Source organism: Atractosteus spatula, chromosome 1 (genome assembly GCF_055471065.1).
Source record: "Atractosteus spatula isolate fAtrSpa1 chromosome 1, fAtrSpa1.hap1, whole genome shotgun sequence".
In the NCBI taxonomy this organism is placed as follows: domain Eukaryota; kingdom Metazoa; phylum Chordata; class Actinopteri; order Semionotiformes; family Lepisosteidae; genus Atractosteus; species Atractosteus spatula.
The window spans coordinates 15356528-15380019 of NC_142706.1; the positions used below are offsets into that span (position 1 = coordinate 15356528).

At 36.1% G+C, this 23492-nt stretch overlaps 2 protein-coding genes across 2 annotated transcripts in view; one reads left to right on the forward strand and one right to left on the reverse strand.

Moving 5' to 3' along the window:
- Positions 1 to 17776, reverse strand: part of synpo2a (synaptopodin 2a) — a 41143-nt gene extending 23367 nt beyond the window's left edge. Inside the window, exon 1 of the mRNA XM_088906255.1 lies at positions 17615 to 17776. Within this exon, the coding sequence (XP_088762381.1) occupies positions 17615 to 17734 (120 nt within the window). The 5' untranslated portion in view covers positions 17735 to 17776. The remainder of the gene's footprint in view (positions 1 to 17614) is intronic.
- Positions 17777 to 20171: 2395 nt separating this feature from the next.
- sec24d (SEC24 homolog D, COPII coat complex component) overlaps positions 20172 to 23492 on the forward strand; it is a 42259-nt gene continuing 38938 nt past the window's right edge. The window contains exon 1 of the mRNA XM_088922305.1: positions 20172 to 20263. The gene's annotated coding sequence lies outside the window, so the exon portion shown is untranslated. The remainder of the gene's footprint in view (positions 20264 to 23492) is intronic.

Consider the following 23492-nt stretch of genomic DNA (forward strand, 5'->3'; position numbering starts at 1 on the left):
AGGGATTCTCGCTCCAAGGGATATTTTTTAAATGAGGATAACCTTTGTTTGTTCCAGGACTTGCACTTGTAATTCAAGCTTTCCATCTTACTTTCTATGCTACCTCTCAATTCTGCAACGTGTGCCTATAAATAACCCTGAGGGACAAAGTTGTCTATATACTGAATGTACTGTATAATTTTTTTTATTCGTATGAGCTTCTCGTGCAGAGGTTACATTACATAGAGGTATTAGTTACTACTTGGGATAATAGGGATTTCTGTAATAATACAAGTTCTGCATCCAAAATGAATTACAATTTACCTGTATAAGGGATTACTTCTAAAAAATTACAAGAAGGTGGGGAAACATCCTGTTTAAAAATCATCATTTATAATCTATGTAGTGTGTGCACAGGTACTGTGTAACACATTACTTATTAAAACATTTTCCCACATCTTTTAATTAAATTAAAAAGTAATTCCTCATACAGTACATGTAGAACTGTTGTTAATTGCTTAAGCTGTACCTGTGATTAATTGCTTAAGTCGTAACCATAGTTAATTGTAACTTTCTTAAAGACTACTATTGGGCTAACGGAGAAGTGGGTTCAAAATACTGGGCTGGTTTTAAAAGTGCTCTTTGGGATATGTGTAACTGCAAAACACTTTGTGCTGCTTATGCTGATCTGACTGTTCCATATTCTAAAGATGCATTAGATTTTGTGTCGGACTCCCTGGTTTTGTTTTGTTTTTAGTTTAGGAGCTGCCTAGCAGAAGATCCAGTGTTAGCTGACCATTACAACACTGCATGAGCACCTGGTTAAAAAAGGGCATGAAATCCACTGTGCGATATTTTACAGGTAGAAATGAGACATACAATTCAATATATTTAATTGAATAATTCATAATAATTCCTCACACTTATATAGTGCTTTCCTGGACACTCCACTGAAAGCACTTTATAGGTAATGGGGACTCCCACCACCACCAATGTGCAGCCCCACCTAGATGATGCGACGGCAGCCAAAGTGTGCCAGTATGCTAACTTTGGTTTTACATCTTTGACAGTATATACACTGTAAAAAGGACAGCACTTTTTTACAGTATAGTGTCCCCATCATTATACTGGGGTATTAGGACCCACACAGACTGTAGAGTGAGCACCCCAGTGGTCCCACTAACACCTCTTCCAGTAACATCCTTAGTTTTCTCAGTACAGTACGTCTTCCATCCACGTACTGGCCAGGCTCACACCTGCTTAGCTTCAGTGGGATGTCAGCTGGGAGTTGCAGGGTGATACAGCTGCTGTCTATATCATTTGATATTCAATTGGATTGAAGACATCTAGACCCACACTCGTCTTACTATAATTGTATTCATTAAAACCTATATTAAAACCCAGTCTTACTAAAATCTTAGTCCCTTTACCAGAAAGCAGACTGAAAAGCATGAGAAAAGAAGGCATTCAGGAATTCTGTTCTCTTCCAGGGGGGCAATGAATATGGCAACCTTACAAGCATTTTGGCCAAACTGAAGATTTAAATGCTTTCCATACTTAAGTAATGTATTAAATTTTCCTCATACAAGTACAAGATTACCTCACCATCTGTCAACAGGTCTTGAGTAAGACATTGTGCAATTAAGATAACTAGCAGCCCAAGAGATCGTATAAAATTATTTAGAGTTAAAATGTGATGTGTTTTTTTTTGTTTTAAACATATAAACCTAACAAAACATTGTAATAAATACAAATATTAATATGAATATTCCATTTCAGCTGTTTTTGGCCAAGAGTATGTTGAGACCGTGAGTGAACTGGTACACTTACAGCAGTAAGAATACCTACAGCAAAAAAAATAACTTACTTCTAATATCAATATTAGGCACAGTTTCAAGTCTCTACCATAATAATAAAGTAAAGAGACTTACAAAAATGTCTCAAAAGCATAACATTAAAGAAGTTTATAGTAAAAGAGACAATTTAATGTATTTCTGGAAATATATAATACAAATTAATAAAAAAACTATTTAATTACAATAAAATCATATTAAATATAATTGCAATAGAGAAACATGGTGGTGCAGTGGTTAGCATTGCTGCCTTTCAGTCCTGGGGCCCTGGGTCACTATCTGCATGGAATTTATATGTTCTCCCTATGTTTGCATGGATTTTCACTAGGTGCTCCAGTTTCCTCTTACAGTCCAAAGACATACCGGTAAATGAATTGGCTTCTGGGAATATTGGTCCTAGTGTGAGTGTGTGCATATCTGAGTATCTGTGTCTGAGTGTAACCTGCGACAGACAGGTATCCCCTCCAGGGTGTATCCCACCATGAGCCCGTTGCTTGCTCCAGCTCCCACACAACCTTGTAATGGATAATGCAGTTTGAGTATAGTTGGATGAATGGATGATTGTAATAGTCATGCTGTAAGGAAAGGGTGTGCCTTGACCTTATGGTTTCAGATAGAAATTACTTTATTATAAAAGAAATTGATTGATTATAAAACATTGATTATCAAAATGATTTATAAAGTTAAACAACTTTATTAGAGATTTTTATTCCTGAGGCGATCGGTTTTAAACTATTACATTTTCTAGTCCCGATAATGTTTCTCACTGCCAAAGAGTTAACCAATGTGTTTTTATAATGTAAATGTAATAATTGTTATACAATTATTACAATTTAATTTTTTATTTTTTGCCTATTAGTTTTATGTTTATATACAGTATGTCTGAGGGTAGCCTGTTATGTAGCCTCATGAGTGAAGTGTATACATGACTGAAGTATTTGAAGCAAAAGTCTAATAACAAAACTAATGGTATTCATATACTGTACTGCAGTCAAAGAAAGTGGATTTGTGTGTCTTGGAGAGTCATTATGCATAATATTCTGCTGTGTGTTTTATTGTTTAGAATTTTTAATTTACTGTGGATATTGCCATTTTCGTTCTTTATGCCAGATACTCAACCACAACCATAATTGTTCTTACATAACATAGAGAACTATTGTATGTACAGTATATTCTGTACACAATTCCCAAAAATACATAAGATACAATACATGTAGGAATGGAGAAGGATGACCTAGGAGAAAATGCTTTCCACAGTTAAAATAATAGCATTCACTGTACATTAAAACAAGTTTACATTAAAAACAGGTCATCGGAATACAATTCTCTGTATTTTCATAATCTTTCAATTATAATCTCCTTTTAATTAATGAGTCTCTTTAGATCTATGTTATTTGGATTAAAAATCCTAGAACAGTTCATTGTTAAGAAAGCACTATTAAAAAAAGGCTTCTCTTGTTTTGTGGGTTTACAGTTCTTGCACTCAATATCCCTAAACCCTTTCCTCTGACTTTGAACATCTCAGACTCTGACATGTCCACTGACCACTTAGTCTGCTTACACAGCTTTTCCTTTTTGTTTATTTTAATGCTTCCTGTTTTTTAACACAGGCAGTGTGTTGTTAAGTAAGTAACAAAACACAAAAGATTAGCTGCTTAAAATATTCAAAATAATAAAGGCCCTTTCAAATTGCAACAAAGAAAGAAGTAGGGATGTACTAGAAATTTACATAGATGGCTTGTTGAAACCAAAGAAGAAAATTGTTTCCCTTTTTTGGCCATGTCATTTGATTTAAATACAGTACATCTGTATTAAAAAAGTCTTCAGATTGTGACCTCTTTAGTCAAAGGCCTCATCTCTAATCTTTTGGTGCTATATACCTTTCAGCAAATGGTTATAGATAAACATCATCTGACCTGTGACCCTTTTAAATTCTAGGGATCTAACGACTCTCGGCTCAAGTGAAGATTAGATGTTGCTGTTTGTGCTGTTAAAAGACTAGATTGTGCACATATCAGAGGTCACATTCTGTATGTAATTCTCATATCATATTATTATAAATCAACTCTCCTTATTTATAATTGTGGGCTATAAGACAGTTCTACACTGAAAAGGAGAAAATATACTACAGTAGTCATTTGTCAATAGACAGTAGTACACTGTGGTTTGTCTGTCTGAAAGTGCCACACTTGCTTTTTAAAGAATACAAAAGCATAGGCACCAGTACTTACATTTTACATTGTAATATGTACCCAGAGTACAACATCTTCAATACCTAACATGGCATTGTAATTTTGGAATTGTGTATTGAAATTTATTCAGCCCTCCGAATGTCATTCTTCCAATTACAATGCTGTTATAGGAACCTTTCCTGGCACATTTAGTCTTAAATAACTAGTGATTCCAAAATGGGTGTATTTTTTTAAATGGTGATTACAAATACAGTACATTACAAAGTTAACACAGAGCAATTATTTTTCCACAGCCTCTTATCTTTTTGGCAAATGATCGTATTGTGTATTGTAAGTGTAAACTTTTGTAAGACCACCACAAAATGTCTTCTGTACAGCTGACAACCCATATGGAACCAGTTTTTGATCCCTGCTCTGGATGATATGGAATGTAATCCTAACATTTTGCAACCTGAACTGTAGAATATACAGATAGTCTATACCTTATGGAATTTAGAGTGTGGGTTAATGCCTGGTATAACATTTCAAGTAGTCTTTACCACCCTTTACCTAACCAAATAACAGACTTTGCAAACAAAGCAATGAGCGTGATGCCTGTGAACAGATCTTAAAATTCTCTAAATCCAAAACATGTTGGGTCCTATGTTCTACATATTTCTAATTCTGGATGGAAGTCCACAATGACCCTCTGAACTGACTGTCTACTGTGCGGATTTGGTCAAAAACAGGGTAAAGCAGGAAAAAGCTAGACCTTGACAGAGGCATTAAGTCCAAAAAAGCATTAGGCCCAATAAACCCATTATACCAGTTCCCTAATGCAGATCATTTAAAAGCTTTTGGGATTCCAGGAGAATGACAGAGCCCTGACAGGCTCATTATGTACTATGAACTCTATTGTCAAGCCTGGACATGAATGATGGGCAAATGCAATATGAATATCTAACCAACATCAGCATTCCTAAAGGAGAACAACATCCATCCATTTTCTAACCACTTTATCCAATACAGGGTATAGGGGAGCTGGAGCTTAACTCAGAAAGCAAATGGTGGAAGGCAGGACACACTCTGGATGGGATGCCAGTTACAGGGCACACTAAAACACAGACACAAACACGCACATACAGTACGTGCACCATTTCATTGGTTAAGCATTTATATGTATATACACTGTATTTCCTATTTCCGTTACATATGTTTTTCTTCTGTCAGGGTTAGAAATGATAGGAGGCCATTGGACCCATCTAGTCCATTTGGTGATCAGTACACAGTGAGAGCCACTACTAACAAAATCAAATTCTGAATGTATAATATTGTCTGATATTGTCATATGTTTGTGTTGTAACAAGTATTCATTATTATTACGATTTTACTTCTTTCTACAATTAAATGTGGAATTAATCTTTATTTCTTCGCAGCTTGCACACTGACAAAACTGCCCACTCGGTTTTGAGTAGCAGCTGTTCATGAGCTGTTCATTTATTGATTACTCTATTTAAAAGTGAAGCTTTGTGCCACTGTCATTTCTCTTTTTCTTAATTTAGCACCTTTTCTTTTACCTATCACAAATACTCTCTATTAAAGATACATATACACCAATTACAATTACATTTTCCTGCTTCAAGACCTTTCAGATCAGACTGATTCAAACCAAAGTGTGAAACCGATAATGTTTTGTCCTTACAATGCTCTGAATTCCACAGGTGGAATGTGTTTTGCACTGAAACCTACTGTAGATGTGGTTAAATAACAGTCACCAAAAAGGCCTGGACAATGTGTTGTTGACTAGTTTTTAAACAATTCTCCAATCCTAATACAACATTTCCTTTGCCAAATAATTCTAATAGTGGCGTGAAACCCAACTGCAGAAATATTGAACTGATGTCTGCCACGATATGGATGTGATTTGTATCTGATAAAAGCAACAAGCAGAAAACAGCTGGCTCTGCAGCAGACAGAATTTTGTCAAACTTAGTTTTGTCCATGCTTGCTGTATTGATGTGTCTGGCACTTTTTAATACTCCAAGAACATTGACTGGATCTACAGGATTTGTTTTGAAGATGGTTTGGTGATCATTAGGTGATAAAAGGGTTTCAAATGGGGAAGCATAACTTCAAATAATACTGTACGTGCAAAAGATAAAATAATTTTATAAAAAATCCAAGGAATATAATATGAAACAATTAAGGAATGAAGTAATCAAGAAAGCACAAACATCCCAAACACTCAGTTATAGCCACACCTTTGTCAGCTGGCCAGTGCTTAGTTTATTGAAACCCTTTTGATGTTTTACTAAGCTGAGCCAAGAAGGAATTCACACACTGCTGAGGTATCCCAACAACAGCAACACTAGAAAACTTCAATTCTTTTAAAAGCTGTAAAATAACACAACTGTTAAAAAATGCTGTACTCTACATCTTTTTAATCAAATTCTATTTTTTCTGATATTATTACTATTAAGTTCAATGACAAATCTTATTATTACTTTGACTTCTCACAATATGTGTATATTTTTCTTGTTAACCCATCCTATGATATCAATATCAAATGTTTGAATACTGTATTACATTATCTGATTAAAAAAATATTAAGCCCTTTGGCTTTTATTATTATAGTTTTTAACATTTTATATTTTTATATCAGTGTTTTTCTAAGACCTTCTAACATTAGCATTGTCTACATCTTGAAGAGTTTCAGATTTTGGCAAGACAGTAAATTATTCTGGATGAGAAACATTGTTCTAGATTCTGCATTGTCAGAAAATAAAACGTTCCAGCTCCTTTAAATCTGAAGTGAGTCATGACATTACAATTTCAACTCTTCAGCCAGGGCTTCTAAAAGGCATAATAAAAAACAACTTCCTTTTAAGGGAAACAGCTCCCTGCATACAGAAAACCTCTTCTGTCAGATATTTTAACAACACTTTCTCCTGAAAAGGAAAACTTGGACACATGAAATTTAATAGCAGATTCATTTGTTCTAAAGTAATCAAAGGTGACATAACAAAAACACTCTTTGACATAATTATGTTTCTCACAGATGGTAGTATATTGACATAAATGGTTTATAGACACGGCAGAAATAATAATCTTTCTTTTTCTTTCTCTAGATAAAGCAGTGGATTACCAGGTGCATATGACAATTCTTCATTAATGCTTTAGTTTTAAGTTCAAGGACAGTATTGTATGGTTTATGGTTGACAGGACAGTTGAAGAAATCCACTCACAACAGTAATGCAGAAGACAGACAATATCAAGGACTACTTTGAATTCCCAAGTTTATAAGGAAATAACCTGCTCTGCTAATGAATTTTATTTCTCTCCCAGTTAGTAACCATTGCAGACAAAATAACCTTTGTGCCTATATTGAACCACATATGCCAAGGCTGGAGAAATCAAGTTAAAGATTCAGTTTCTTGATTGCCTTAAACACAAAGATGCATTATTTTTGTTTTTTTGCTGTGTCTTGGCATTTCTGTCAAGTATTAATTGGTGGACATTGTGGACAACCCTCCCGTGCCTCAGTCAATGAGAAGTAAAAGAGGAAAAGATCTCTTTTAAGATGATGGATCTTTGGAGAGGGTCCATTAAGATTTATTCTAAAATAATAAATAATAGTAATAGGTTGTGGAGGAGGTCCAAGCCTAATCTCGCCCACTTACTATATGTATGTAGTGTATAACTACCATGTTTTTAGCTAACCTGTTTATGTGTTTAATCTTTATACCGTATCTGGATTTTGCTCTTGCAAGAGACATTACTGTACACCCTCAGTTTCTCTTTCTTTTACTTCTACTGTGCCTGCTCGAAGAAAATAAAACTCTAACAACTCCACTGACTCGGCAAATGCAGCTCTCTCCCATCCCTCCATTCTCTGTTGGCCTCCAAAATGTTGCTGTATTGGTCTCCTGACTCCTTCAGAACTCCCTACCTTTGACTCAGCTTACTTGTATCAATGGAAACATCCACACAATCTTTCAGCTTCAGCTCTGCACCTCCTATCTTCTGCTCAGGCTGCTGCCCCCCTTCAGTGGAAGCATTGTGCACTGACTTCCCTTGTTGTCCAGGATCCCGCCTGATACCTGCTTTCTCTGCCTCTCTTTTACATTCCACCTTTACTCATTTCATCCATTAGCCCTCTTATTGTAGCCACCCTCATGTATTGTGGTTAAATACAACAATACCATTGACCTCTTCAATAATTTCTCCATTCCCAGAATTAAAAGTGTAATCCCTAGTTCTGAGCTCTTTTGTGCCATGTAATGATTGAACACACTATAGGTGATCAAAGCATCAGGAAATGCATGACTTGCCACACTATCATCACATATTTGCCTTTTACTGGCCCAAAACTCCGGCACCTTGGTGGGTATGCCAGAGAGGTAAATACTATTAAGTGAGTACTTCTGATTGTTGATTTAGCCTTTTTCAATATTTTCAGAAGCCCTCTGCTGGATCTTTCTTCATTTCCAAACTCTCCTCCATCTTTCATTCCTGAGATGTCTGTCTTCTCATCAACCCCCCCCCCAATTTGCATTCTTCCCAATTTTTTGCGATGTCTGATTTTCTTTCACAAAAGAGAAAATCTCTGGAGTTCTCCACCTTTGGATCTCTGGAAATCATCTTTAATTCTTATCATTTCACACCTCCCTGTCACAGGCTAAACTGGGCTACATTAAGACAGTTTTACCAATTCCTTTAATTCTCACATTTATTCAAAACAAGCTCCTTGTTCACTTCAGCTGTGCTGTGCCCTGTCATCTCTGCACCATCATGTTAACCCAGATGTCAAATGCAAGGTGGAAATAAGCCTGTGACTCCTGCTCCTGAAACAGCATCACTGTTTTTATAATGGCTGTTTTCTGCCTCACAGAAATGTCCAACTTTTCAACGCCCCGCATTTTTAGGCTTTAGTGTCTTTCCTGGCCTCATGAATCTTCTTGGATACCAGTGTATCATTTTGCAACCTGTAGCCTATCAACACTGCCACGTTTCTTTAGAGTTTTTATCCATTCATCCATCCATCCATCCATCCATCCATCCGTCCATCCATTTTCACTCTGCTTTTCCTGGTGAGGGTCACAGTTGCAGCAGGCCGAGTAGATCAGCCCAGACTTCCCTGTCCCCAGCAACAGATTCCAGCTCTTCCTGGGGGATCCCCAGGCGCTCCCAAGCCAGCCGAGAGATATAATCTCTCCAGCATGTCCTGGGTCTGCCACGGGGTCTCCGCCAAGTGGGACATGCCCAGAACAGCTCCAGCGGAAGCCGACCGGGGGGCATCCCAATGAGATGCCCAAACCACATCGACTGGCTCCTCTCGATCTGGAGGAACAGCGACTCTGAGGCTGAGCTCCTCAGCCTGTCACGGATAGTCAGCCCAGAGGCCCTGCGGAGAAACCTCATTTCTGCCGCTTGTATCTACGATCTCGGTCTTTCAGTCATTACCCACAGCTCATGACCACAGGTGAGGACAAGGACGTGTGATCAACAGGTAAACCGAGAGCTTTGTCTTTAAACTCGGCTCCTGCTTCACCACCACAGACCATTACAGTGCCCGATACGCTGCCCGATTTGGAGTTTTTAATGGAACAAAAAACTGTTCTGTAGCATTTAACTTATTTCACATATAAATATGTCCAGTTCTAGCATTTACGATTTCATTAAAATATAAGTGTACAAATTATTTGAAATTCAACAACATGGGACATCATTGGAAAGAGGTAAATACTTCACTTTTGCAAGAAACTGAAATCATGGTGAATCAGAGCAGGGATGTGAAAAAGGTCTTGTGCTATTTTTAAGGTATTCGGTGACTGAATTTACTTCTATATAATTAAATTATGATGATGTCACAGTCCCGTTCAGGCTGTACCTTGCCTTGTGCCCGCTGCTTTTTGAGATAAGGACTGGGGGTATAAAAGTGCTCTCACTCTGGAGAGGATGCGAGTTGACCAGAGGGCCACAGGGAAGATGGGGAGAATATGCAAACGTCATACCGACTTCCAAAAACCTAGGACCATGGAGCTATGAAGAAGCAGCACAGTCCCATTTAAATGGTGTTCTTCATATTTCCTTAAATTTCTTCATTTTTATTTACTTAATTTAAATCAATGAACATGGTTACTCATTAAGAATAAAACATGCTGCTCTGAAATTGACAATTGTAAAATATCCTCCAGAAAAAAACGCTCAAATTTAAATGTAAACTTTTGTCATGACTGCAACATCTACAGAGACATTGTACAGTATCTTAGACTAAATCAATCATGTGATACATTTGCCAAAATGTTGCTTCATTAGCAATAGTATGACACTCACACCAAGGCAATTACTGTAGGTATCATTTCAATTAAAACTACAGAATATGCACTGATTTACATTTTTATTTTAAATAACAGTATGTCTTTGATAATAATGTACTTTACATACGTTCTTTCATAAGGCATCTGCAGAAAGGTTTCAAAAACATGTAACATCTGTGAGGTATTATCTACAGTAATTCAGATAATTGTTTAAATGCATGATGGCTGCGACTACGTGCCAGTCTACTCGATAGAAACAAGAACAATTGTTTTAATAGATAACCTAGTTAAAGCTAGGAACTTGAGCTTATAACTGTGTCTTTATCAAGAGGTTTGGTAATAGAGTTTTAGACTTGGAGGACAGAGTTGTCTAGTGATAGAGTGACATTTCGGAGGTAAAAAAGTTAATGTTTTCAGTTTTATCGGTAAGTATTCATTTTCAATGAAGACTCACTGCTTACACTGTATACTGTACATGTAACCCACACTTAAAGACAATAATTTGTACTCTGTACATGCTGAAATCAAGAAAAACCTAGACAGGCTTGCTGTTTTCAGAAATTCTTTATTCCAGATTGTGACGTATTTGAAAAATAAAAAGGCTTTCACTGTCAACACAAAATTAAAATGAATTTGCTCTTAAAGAATTGTATCTATCAGTCACTGATGTTTTTTGGCAGTATAATGATTTCACCCTTTTCCAATTTAAATTAATAACAAATAAAGGTAGATACAGAGTGAAACAAAGATATTGTGACAGAATATCAAATATGAGAGGCAAAAATCACAAGACAAGAACCTGGATTATTGTTATGCTAAAATGTGAAGCATTACACAAAGCTGTGACCACTTTGTATCATTTGAAGTGTATAGGGTGTCTTGTTGTTTTAGAACATTTGCTGTATGTTCCCATCAATCATGTTGAGGTATCTACTCCATGAAGGACTAAAGCTGGACCACAATGCAATGGAGTTTGCTAGTTGAAGATTTAATTCCAGGGAGGTCGGAATGACATTCAATTTAAGCATATCATGCAGCCTGAAAAGGACATTTAGTATACAGTACTGTATGTCCGTTTTGTTGGTTCCGTGGTTTCTAAGTTCTTTTCATAGACTGCATAACATGTAACTTCTTGTGCTTGTTGACAACCAATACTAACAAGTTCTACAGTAAATGGGTATTTAATTATACAATACTGCCAGCAAGTTGTGCTAAAATAAACAAGAAAATATTTTCTGTCAATGAACATTTCCTTAACTGAATTAATGGATTCCTGTAGCAACAGCCTCATACATACACAGCAGTGATTATGTCTCATCTGATATCACAGATAAGACTAGCTCATGCCAAAGTACAGCCTGTACTCTGTTCCTTTGCTGCGTGGCTTCAAATAAGGGCTGTACTCTAGCCATTCTCTAGATAATAATAGATCATAATGAGCAGAAAAATGAATATCAATAGAATAATACTGAAATTAATTACCAGTGAGACAATTAATCGCATTGCTTAAACCAAACAGAAGAAAAGAATATGTGCCTTGAAGTGTACTGTATACAGTATTATGTAGTGTGCACATACAGTAATATACTGTAAGTGTTAATTTATCAAGAAAAAATATTTGGGATGTACAGAAATTCTGTTGTAAGATAGGATATTTACATAGAATACTTAGAATGTTTCAGAGTTCATGCATTTGACAGTAAGTATTGTCTTTCATGATATACTCTATTTGCTGAAGTGTACATATCTTGCACTATGGTGACTACGTACTGTTCTCTGCCAGACAGCTCAGAAATCTTTTTATTTTTTAAATATCAACGTGGAGTGATCTCTCATTACTCTTAAATTGCCTTAAGTAATGGCTATATTTTTTTAAAAAAGCTCTTTTGAGGGGAATACAGAAAGCAATCTAGTCCAAAGTTTTCACAGGCACTGTTTATTCTAATAAACTACTTATTCCTGACCTTTATCTGCACATTTCAGGTACAGTAACTTCACTTCAGTAAGTGCTTTGAAAAAGGATGTAATTGAGTCCCAAGACAGACAAGACAGACAGCATATATAAAAGAAACAAGGCTTTATTTGCCAAGTATGATGTACCGATATACAGTACGTCATCACTCAATTGTTAAAGAGCTTATTACAATCCTCTCCTCTTCACAGAATGCAGAAAGAATCACTGGTTGTGCTAACCAGCTAGCAGGGCCCAGATTGCAATATACTGTACATAAAGAACACTGAGGTACACAGGCACATTACATTACAGCTTTTTACCAGCAGGGGTCAGAATTTCTCTGATTGGATTACAAGGAGGCACTATGGTCCTTAGTGTCCTTAATTAGAATTCCTATACCTTACGATAGGCTCAGAAATAGGTTATTAAATCTGTGCTGGTCATTTCTTAAATGAGTAGACTAAAGCTGATACTGTTACCTGAACATCAATATTTATTACAAAGTTCCAAATAAGCCATGAATCCTGTCATTAAAATTCCATCCACGCATTTTCTAACCCCTTTATCTAATACAGGGTCATGAGGGAGCTGGAGCCCATCCCAGCAAGCAGCAGGTGCAAGGTGGGATACATCTTGGACGAACACCAGTCCATCACAGAGCACACACGTTCAAGAGTTCACACCTGGGATAATTTTCCCAGTAACCAATTAACTTATCTTTTGGTAACAACAAAACACAACTTACAAACACAACAATGGCACTTCAGCTAACAATCAGAGATTAAAATCAGCAGAGTATTTTTATTTTGAAACTATATGCTGTATCTAATAAGGGGTCTCATAATACTGCATCACTAGTTAACAAAGGAACTGGTCACAGATTTATTCCATGCTGAAAAGAAAAGAAAGGAAACACAACATTTCGGCTGTGGAGCCTTCTTCAGGTATGTGAGTGAGGTTCCTCACTTATGTGTTCCTTCGTAGTCTACGCATGCTGACGCAGCTATTTACTTGAAACACTAGTTACCGTTCTTTAGATCCTCCGTACAATAAATGTATCAGTAGGAACAGATTAAAGTTATTACTATTATTGTATTGAAATGTTAGGAGCATCTTATATGTGGTGGGTCAAACTTTTTATTTTGCTTTGCATAGCTTAGCTCTTTGACATTATGTTGTAGTGATCAACGTTAATTTTCATTCATATAACCCATCCTTCCTTTCATGTTCTAATGAAATTGTCTGAACCTTGTTTGTCAGTACTCTGTCAACAGCTGTTGTGTTCATAAAGATGTCTGTAAACAGCTTTAGCCATTGCAACAACACTGAGATCCGAGTGAAAGCATTCTGTATTCCCCTATAATAACTACTGTATATTGATAAAGTCAGAATAAAATTATTCATTTTATTGTTAATTCTCTCTGAATCCATCCTAGAAATAAAATTTGGAAAAAATAAAGATTTTTACATCAAGAGAAACCAGTATCAGGTTTAAAGTTTAGTAGGAGGGATATGTACGTTTATTTCAGGAAACAGGATTTTATTGCATAACACTTGTGTTTCCAAAGATACTAACAGAAAACTTTTTCTGTTTCAAGTAAGGTCAACATCTGATGGTCTCCAGTTTTCCACATGGCCAGAGCCTGCAGGAATTATCTGCCAAAACCTTTAAATGCCCTCTTGATCTACTGCTAGGCCCTCAACTCGAGTCAAGGGATTAAATAATTTTCCACTCGTGTTTTAGCCAATTATTTTATTTACCATTTGTCTTACAGTTGTTACTCAGAAGAGAGAAACTCTTTTTTGTGACAGTTGTTGCTCAACAACAGTTGGCTGGTCACACTGAAAATCTTGAAACCTTGCAATTCTCATTCTTATTTTACTCCATCCATCAGTTTTATAAAACATTTTCAGTAGTAAACAGTAAGCAAACAGGAAGGAAATCCCCAAGTTTTAGGTGTGTGAAACATAAAATTTTTAGCATCAAATATTATTTAGTTAAAACACCTACAAATACAAACATTACAGCGACTGATCAAAATAACATTATCACTAGTAAAACACATAAACATTCAAAAACTGGATTAAATCTTGTGATGTCTGTCATTTTATAGATTGACATGATGTTTAACAAAGTAGAATGCCATGTGGTATCTTGTTTAAAATTTGAATAAACAATCAAAGCACTCCAGCATGAATCTAATAAAGTTTGTTTTCTTCAGGAATCCTGAAGAAATACCCAGACAGGGTTTTCTGATAAAATCCTAGATAGATTTATTAGCATTTGAAGGCAGCCAGGTTTTCTTTAACAGCTAGCACTCATGGCATTTAGATTTTTTTAATGAATGCTTATGTTTACCTGCAGAAAATAACATCCTTAAATCATTGTGTTCCTGGGAAAGGAATAAAGAAAATTTACAATTTCTTGTGGAATGAAGTTCTGGTATCAACGCTGAACCCAGACATACAAAAATCTCTAGACAATCTCTATCCATGAAAGCCTGTGTAATAAAGGAAAATTTGTCGTCATTTTTTGTGATTTCACTTTTTTTAACAAAAAGGCTCAACATTTGTACAAATTCCAAACATGTTATTCATCTGGTCTGCTTTATATCTAGAAATTACTTGTTTCTTTGCAGTTACTCTAAAAAAATTGTTTGTTATTACTAACCTTTTTCTTAAGTGCTGATAGAAACCTAGGATTATTCATTGTATTTACTGTATGTGGCAAGGATCAGTCATATTGAGCCTGTTACAGAAAGTCTCCTCCTTTATATCTGCACAGTGCTGAATTCTCCCGCAGCAGAGGAACCAGTGTTTTGGAGTTCCTGATCTCTCTGCAGTTCAGGGAGTGGTGCTGTATGTACCCTGAGCCTCTTACGAAACTCCTGGCTGGGCCAGGGCAAAACTGCTCCCACTGTATTTATTCACAATTTAAAATGTCTTTGTTATGGTTGGACTTTTAAAACATTATTCTTATACTCTTCATTTTGTGCATGTGTGTGGAAAAAAAAACATTGACAAAAGGATTTCTGAGATTATTTGTTTAGACTGTGTCAGCATTACAAATACAAATGGGAGTAGTTTAATGTCAAATGATTATTGAATTGCAAAACTGGTAATTCTGTGGGTAGCATTGTGGTGTGGCAAGTGAATTGAAATCATTGCTGCCTCATAGTTCTTGCTTGGATCCTTTTGATTCACTTCTCGGGTGCCTTCTGTGTAGACTTTGCAGGTTCTCCCCATCTCCATGTGATTTTTGTACTCACCAGTATTTCAGTAAAGTCATTTTACCGGATTACTTAAATTTGGTGCAAGGAACAGACTGAGAATCCATAGGTTGTGACTGCTTAATCTTGTCCAAAGGCTGTTGCTTAACTCCACATACTGTACAATAACCCTACCTGTAATTCTCCACTCTCAGCCCTTTCAGTAGTTCATCCAAACAGTAATTAAGACCATGAAATCAAATTCATGATTGAATTAGTTTGCTTTATTGACTTTTCTCTCCTGGTGGAGAGAATGGCAACCTGACGGTAAGGACAAGACTCAGAAATCCCCTTAGTTTTACAAGAAGGGATAAGTCAATATACCGTATGAGTGGAAGCTATAGGGATAATGTGGTGAAGGGTGGGATACAAAATAATAATGTGGAAGAGGTCACTCTAGAATTGTGATTTATATGGAGGTGAGCAGAATCGGGTGAGGTTGGGTTTGACCTTCTCCTGAACTTTTCTTAAAACTCCATAGAGAAGTGGATTATATACATTCTGTATACAACTGAAAATATTTTAGATTGGTCTTAAAAACAATTACAAGAAATCAATAATTAAGTTTGAAAACCTAATGAAAAACTGTATATAAATATTTGCACTACATTAAGAGTATATGATAGTGTGTTCTTGAAATGCATTTAACAACCAGTAAGTATTTTTAATATATTTAAATATATTTCAAGCACTAATTATCGTACACCTTTTATGTATGCATATTATATTTATGTATAAAAAAATATTTATAATATTTATTCATGCCAGGTACAATACACTTTGATTGTAGTTGTCTTCTATGGTTCCAAAACACAACGACATTCTATTCAGTCCATTTACTTACATCAAATCTTTATATACAAACTTGAAAACACCACCATACTGTATATTTTTCCCACTATGTCAAAATAAAAAGGATTTTTAAGGGCCCCCCCATGTATGTTTACTCTGCTCAGAACCGTTAACTTTCTCATCACACTAAAAGGATAAACATTGCCCATTAATAATTAATAACACTCCTCACATCTGGTGAGGAGTTTGTTTATGTTCTTCGGATTAGTCTGAGAGGCAATGAATCAGATAGCTTCAGTGTGGCTCAGAGCACAGCACAACTGAACTTGGGCTCTGCTGTTGCTCCGTGCAAGCGGTGATATTCACCAAGGCATAGAACAGTTTGTTTTACTGACAGAAAAATACATTTCTAAAGAGTAAAAATAATAAAATCTTAATGCAAAACTAAGATTATGAGGAAATGAAATGTACATTGTGTTTTTGTAACCACTCAGAATTTATGTTAAGAGTCAACTCCGCACGTGCAGCAAACAGTTGAAGGCTATACTGTAGCTGACGCATTTCAAATTCTTCAAATGCATGCACACTACCATACACTATATTGATAAAGTAAATTTTAAGTTATAATACAATACATTAGTTGTCTTCCGAGAGGAACAATGCTGATGTTTTTTTTTTATTAAATCCAGCTGTGCATGTGGCTCATATTACCACCTTCGTACTCTCTATCCAGAATAAAACCTCTGTTACATTACTTTTTGTAGGAGAATACCTAAAAAGGACGGTGCAGACACGCAGGATACCACCGTGGATCTGATGAATCCATCGCCAGACATGCGTTTTCATTTTTTTACCTATCCTTTGTGGTTTACTCGCCAGCTTTTGACGAAGTAAATTTTTATCTGTAAAAATATCGGTAAAATAGACTTTGCTTTTCATTGCAGTATCCAAAACAGTACCATGCAGATCTCGGACTCTAATTAATCTGAGAGCTCTGAGAGCTGTTCACGAAGTTTTAGTAACTATTCCATGCATATATTTACAGTTGTGATTTTATTCTTTAGTTTTCTGAAAATATGTAGAGTACCCCTAAAAAACAAGAATAATCCAACAGCTGCTACAGTACATCTATTTATTATTATACAGGTAGCATTCGGATGATGTTGAAGCGTGTAATATAATAGACTAAAGCCATTACTTCCATAACAAAAAAAGTAATTATCATCATCATCATAAACAGAGGCACTATCAATTTATCAGTTTATTTCCATCTCACCTCAGAGATCTGCAATGGTAGCTGAAATTCCTTGCCACCTTGCAGAACGAAGCCCCAAGGTGCTCCTCCGCGAACTGTTATGCAGATATAATCCCCAGTGACCATCCCGGTGTATTTCATCAGCGTTCACCAACCACAAATGAGTTCATAAAGTTGCCTGGAGTTGATTCTGCTGCGGTTTAGCCCAATGCAAGCAAAGCAGCGCTGTATGTTTAACAGTACCATTCACATCATGCATTACAAAACTCAAAAGTCCACCCCGTTGCAATACGTCATTTGCAAAGTCCCGCCCGGCAAAATTACACTAGCAAGAAAATTTGCAATAGGGATAATTTATTTAGGAGTAATTTCGGCCAAAAATGCGTGGGTTCCTGTTTACGAGGAATTGTTATTTTGTCCAAAGCTAAATGCTGTAAAATAATCAGGAGATTTGGGTTGAGTATTGATTAGACTTCCTGCTAACACTTCTTATGATTTTTGTTTACTGGGATTTAGCTGCGATTTAACAAATTGAAAATAAAGTTATCCTGTATACCCCGTGATACTTATGAAGTAATACAAGAAAAACCTAGTTTGTTCACTGGATACAATTTGCATTTGCATTACACTCATACTTTTCTATTACCTCATGCCGTTTTCTATCACTATCGCATACTTCATGTTGCGTAAGGGGGTTTTAAATTAAGTTTCAGAGTACTGTAGATTGAATTGTACTGTTGAAATAAAGTCCTACAACTGCTGTTTTCATTATGCTGAATACACCCTTCAAAATTACAGCGCAACCCTGGTTCCAGCTGTTAATAATGTATGCATTCTACAAGTACCATGAAGCAAGAGATGTTATTATTAAAACTGAAAAAAAATGCTATGGTACTACAACGTACAGGATGTGGTGCTCCCACTCATAAAATAGTGCAGTTTTGTAGTGCAGCTGAGATCAAACTGATGAATTACAGTGTTTCAGACTTTGTATTAACTGCGATTGTGTCCCACATAGTGATACAGTACATACAGTAAGAAGAAAATTGATATTAACTGCAGATCACAAGCCACTCCTACATGGAGTTAAGAAGACTCAAAGAATAAACTAAGCCTTTTATTTGTTCCAGATAAATGACATTTTAAGTATAACTGATAACCTTACAGTATATTGCGAAACTATACAGGTAAAAGTGAGACAAATAGCAATCAAACTGTGTCATAAGGTCTATGCTGAATGTATAATAGGGTAAATAGCCATTTAGGTATTGGACGGGCTGTTAAGTGAACTTTATTTTCAGGAAAATCGTGTTAATTGTAGAGCCAGCATTTATAATTAAATTATAATTAAATAAAGAAATTAAGAAGTTATAAGGTAAGATACAGTTGGCTACAAGAAATGTACTGTAAATATTTTTGTTTTTCAATTAAATTCAATGTATTTTTATATAGCGCCTTTCACAACAAGGTTGCCCCTAGACGTTTAACAAAGCAAGTGACCATACTGTACATGTTGTGAATACAGAACAGAAAAGACCAGAAGGCAACGCAGAGGAACCAAAAACTCCTAAATAAGGAGAAAAAAAACACTAGGGGTCCAAGGTCAACTGGCTGCCCAACCCCTTTGGGCATGGTAACGTTATACAATTAAAAAAAGCAAGAAATGAATAAGGGTATTAATCCACCAATCTTGTATCTGATTTGTATTAGTACTGTATACACTTAGACGAAACTGAGCGAATCTCACTTTTGTTTGCAGGATATACAGTGCTGTACAGGTACAGTACGTACAGTACAACTCTATAGGTAAATACTGTAGATTAACATAAAGCAAAGGGGAACATTGGTATACAGAATAAAAAATAGCTTTCCTCTCGGTTGGTTAAATATGCGTCTTTTAATTTTTAATTATTTTGTAATCTGTGAGTGTTGCACACGTCATTTTATTAGTTTGCCATTTTATTAGTTTACGCAGCGTACGAGCAATTTACAATACACATAATTACACAGGGGACAGTTTTAAACTACGCAGCAAAGATTTTGTCAAAATGATGGACGTTCAGAATTATATAACCTCTCTACATCATCAATTCAGTAAAAAAAAAATCACAAAATACATAAGATGGCATCAGCGCACTTCTCTTTTACTGAATAACACGCCAAGCTATACATTTGTACTGTACACGAGTAAAAAAGTAATGCCTAATTCTAATTTTTATCTCTGAAAGAGACGAAGAGCAAACGCGTTTAGCATTAGCAGCTGATGGTGATTCCTCAAAGTAGTCTCCTGTTTGTCACATACTGTAAGAATGCAACTTCCCTGTAAACTCATTGGTTAAGGTATATTTCATGACAAAATAATAATAGGCGGTATAACATTCGCGTCGGCTGCCGTGTATACATTTGTGTGCGTAGTACATCATTGCAGAGGCGCCGAAGAAGAAGGCGAATCTTCCGTACTGCATCACACCTAGCTGCCCGCTACAGCTCGCCTGCCTGAATGGTGAACGCTGACGTGTAAGAGGAATTCCCACTACTCCGCGCCTGCGCAGTCCTGCCAGCGAGCTGCACCGTGGACATTGGGAGCCGGTGCGGTGTTGGAGTTCGACGTGGCACTTCGGTTTCAATTACACACTCAGACGCGTCTGGCTTATCCATACTGGCACACAGGTAAATAAGACAGTATTTCGTCGCTCACCGTGCTGTTTGACTTGATGCACTTGTATATATGACACTGCGAGGAAGAAAAGGCATGAACGGATTTTACAACTTTATTTTTAATAGGCGTGTTTTCATGCGATGCCAGCAGTACCAACAGTGCAGTTAAAGTCAGCGTCTGGGTATTTGTTTATCCACGACTTTTACTGTAAAGCTTATTGATCGTGGAGGTTTGTTTTCATGTTGCATCTTTTACTGTTGTCGGCGTAATATCATCTTTGCTTTGATGTTTGGTGTTTGACGTGGCAAGTGTCGGTAGAGGAGAAGACAGCAGCCCTAACCCCTGGGTGATGGTATTTTTGTCTCTCGTGTTAGACAGGCTGCTAACTTATCGTTTCATGTACAGTAGGTGCGAGTCGTTTAACTGAAGTGTCAGAAAAATAATATTTAAAGATAGAGATCACTGTAAAAAGACTGCTGAGGCCTTGGTCATGCCAACAGTCTTCTGTGGATTCAGAGCTAGGTATCTGTCTTATTTTCTTAAATACCTGTCAGGCTTAAAGGTAAGGATGCAACAATTTCACGTTGTATCAAGAGATCAGAGTTAACATTTACTCTGTCTTTTTATTGTATTGAATCTCTTTTTATAATACAAAAATAATGAGTGATTAATCTATGCTGCTTTATGGCAGTATTATCTAAATGCACAATCTTAAGATGCTTTCTAATTTATGCAGTAAAGGCCTATGGTTCATGAAGCTACTGTAGTCTGTGGCACAAAGTGTAAGTTAAGGTGAAAGTGACAGATACAGTGTGACTTGTGGTTTGAGTACTGTGGTCTTTTAGCTACTGCATCTTGCTGTCAAAAAACTTTTTTAACAGAGTAAATTATTACAGGAGTATACTGTGTATAAAACCTAAGTAACTTGTGTAAAATGACTACAGACCTACAGTACTTTTTATAAAGTTTATATTAAGTTTGTATTTTATAATGCAGTACCACCAAATGTCTTTATCATAGATTTTGATGTTATTATTGATGTAGATGCTCACCATTGTTTAGAATTTAGTTCTTTTTCACTTTCAAAATGTTAAAATCGATGAAGTGGCAGACTCTGATTTCTAAGGTAAAAACTAAAAAAAGCTGTGATTTGTATTCTTATTTGTATCTTATATCTCCTGTTTACACCATGATTGATTCTTAGGAGACCCCAGGACAGTAACTGCTATAAGGTTGTGACAAGATGAATGTCTTGGATAAAATAAAGGCTAACGTGGTTTCATTCCAAGATGTCTGAAAAAATAAGGTTTAATTAAATATTTATTTTTTCTTAAATTGACTTTAAATTTTGGAAGTGACAACATTTTTCTTAAATGCATATTTGTCAGTTCCACCAATACAATCCTTTAATAAGAGAGCTAATGTTGATCTACAGTACATATCAAGGGCTGCTGTCTACACTGTTGTGATGCATGTAAACCAGGCTGAATCTGTGCTGTCTGCTGACCGTTGGAACTTTGTATTGATTTTGTTTCACTACATTATGCAAAACAGGTGAAATGTAAACATACAGTTATATGTTAAGAGGGCTTCTATAAAGATCTAAAAGTCAAATAGTCCTTTGCACAATTTGAATGTACTTCATACTGTTAGTATAGTGTGAATAATATAAATGACTTTGCTGCTATTGTACAGTATGTGTGATGTGTAGTAAAATTGAGCTGATAAATTGCAGAACGGTTTTCCTTATGTTTCCTTTTTAACTTGTTACATGTCCCGTTGTTAACATTGGTTTTAGGCGTCTGCTGAATTGTGTGCTTCTGACGTTATTTTGTCTTTAAAAAGAAACTTGTCGAAGTGGAGTAATCAGAGGTTCCCTCCCTAAGTGGTTCAGTAGTGGTGTACATTTTGAGGATGTTGCATTGAAACCCCGTTGATTCTGTGGAAATATGAATGTGTCAAAATGCAATTTAAAGTATGCAGAAACAAAACACACTAATGCAGTGCTATATCATATTTAATGGATAGGCCTAACAGGTCAAAATGTATAGGATAGCCCTGGCCTATACAGTAGTACAGCACTGTAAGCTATCCATTGTAGGTTAATGTTAAGGTTCTATAAGGTGTGTTTACTGGCATTAAAGAAGACTTGCAAGAACAGAAATTTGTTTGCTTGGATTAACCTCAAAGGCTTGAAATATTATCACTGACCTCTCTTTTTCATTATTAAAATTTATATACTGATTGTTTTCTTTGTTGAGTTTGAGTTTGTTTGAGTTTAACTTCTGATGTTTAAGAATAAGAAAAATGTCCGGTATCTTAGAGAGTGCATTGAGGTACTGTACCCCCAAGTAGAATTTGCAAAGTTCTCAAATACTATCATTCTTGTTAAAATTATATAACACACTAGTAAGTCCTTATTTAGAATATTAAGTTAAAGTTTTGTCACCATATTATAGAAAAGATTTGGCTGCTCTGGAGTCTATCTAGAGAAGAATAACTTAAGACATTCTTGGGCTTGATGGAATGTTTAAAACTGACAGACTGAATGAAACCTACATTTTTAGTGTTGACCAAAAATGACTAAAGGCATTGATAAAGCCAACTCATCAGAATTTCTTCAAAATGAACAGTGAAATACAACCCAGAAGCCATAATTTGAAACTATGTGGAAGTGCATTTTAAATGGAGAACAGGAAGCACTTCTTTACCCAAAGAGTTTGGGGGAATAGTGAACAAGCTACCCAGCCATGTTGTTGAAATTGGCACCCTGGATTCTTTCAAGACAATAGATGGATGAGGTCTTAAGATATCATACCAAATCTGTCAGGGGGGCTGAATGGCCTCCTCTCCTTTATAAGCTTTATGTTCTTAGGGTGTCAGGGTGCAATGGGGGTATAAATATTTGAAGATTTAGAATCAGAATGCTGAATTATTTACTATTTGTAATAGTAATAATTATAAGTTCATTGTATTGCTTTAACAAGATAACCATAGTGTATGTCCCTTTTTTTGCCAGGAGAGTCCCTTAGTTAAGGCCTCTTCTGGGCATCCAGAACTTGTCCCATTATTCAGGGATCAAAAAAGTTAGGGGATGGAAGAAGTTGCAAGAATACCTTCTGGAAGGGAAGCAAAAAAGCTGGGATGCTCTTCCCACCCCAACAACTTAAAATACTGTGAAGGGGATATGATAAACCTGTCAGCGGGACCCCCCCTTACAAAATAACAAAGTATTTTTAT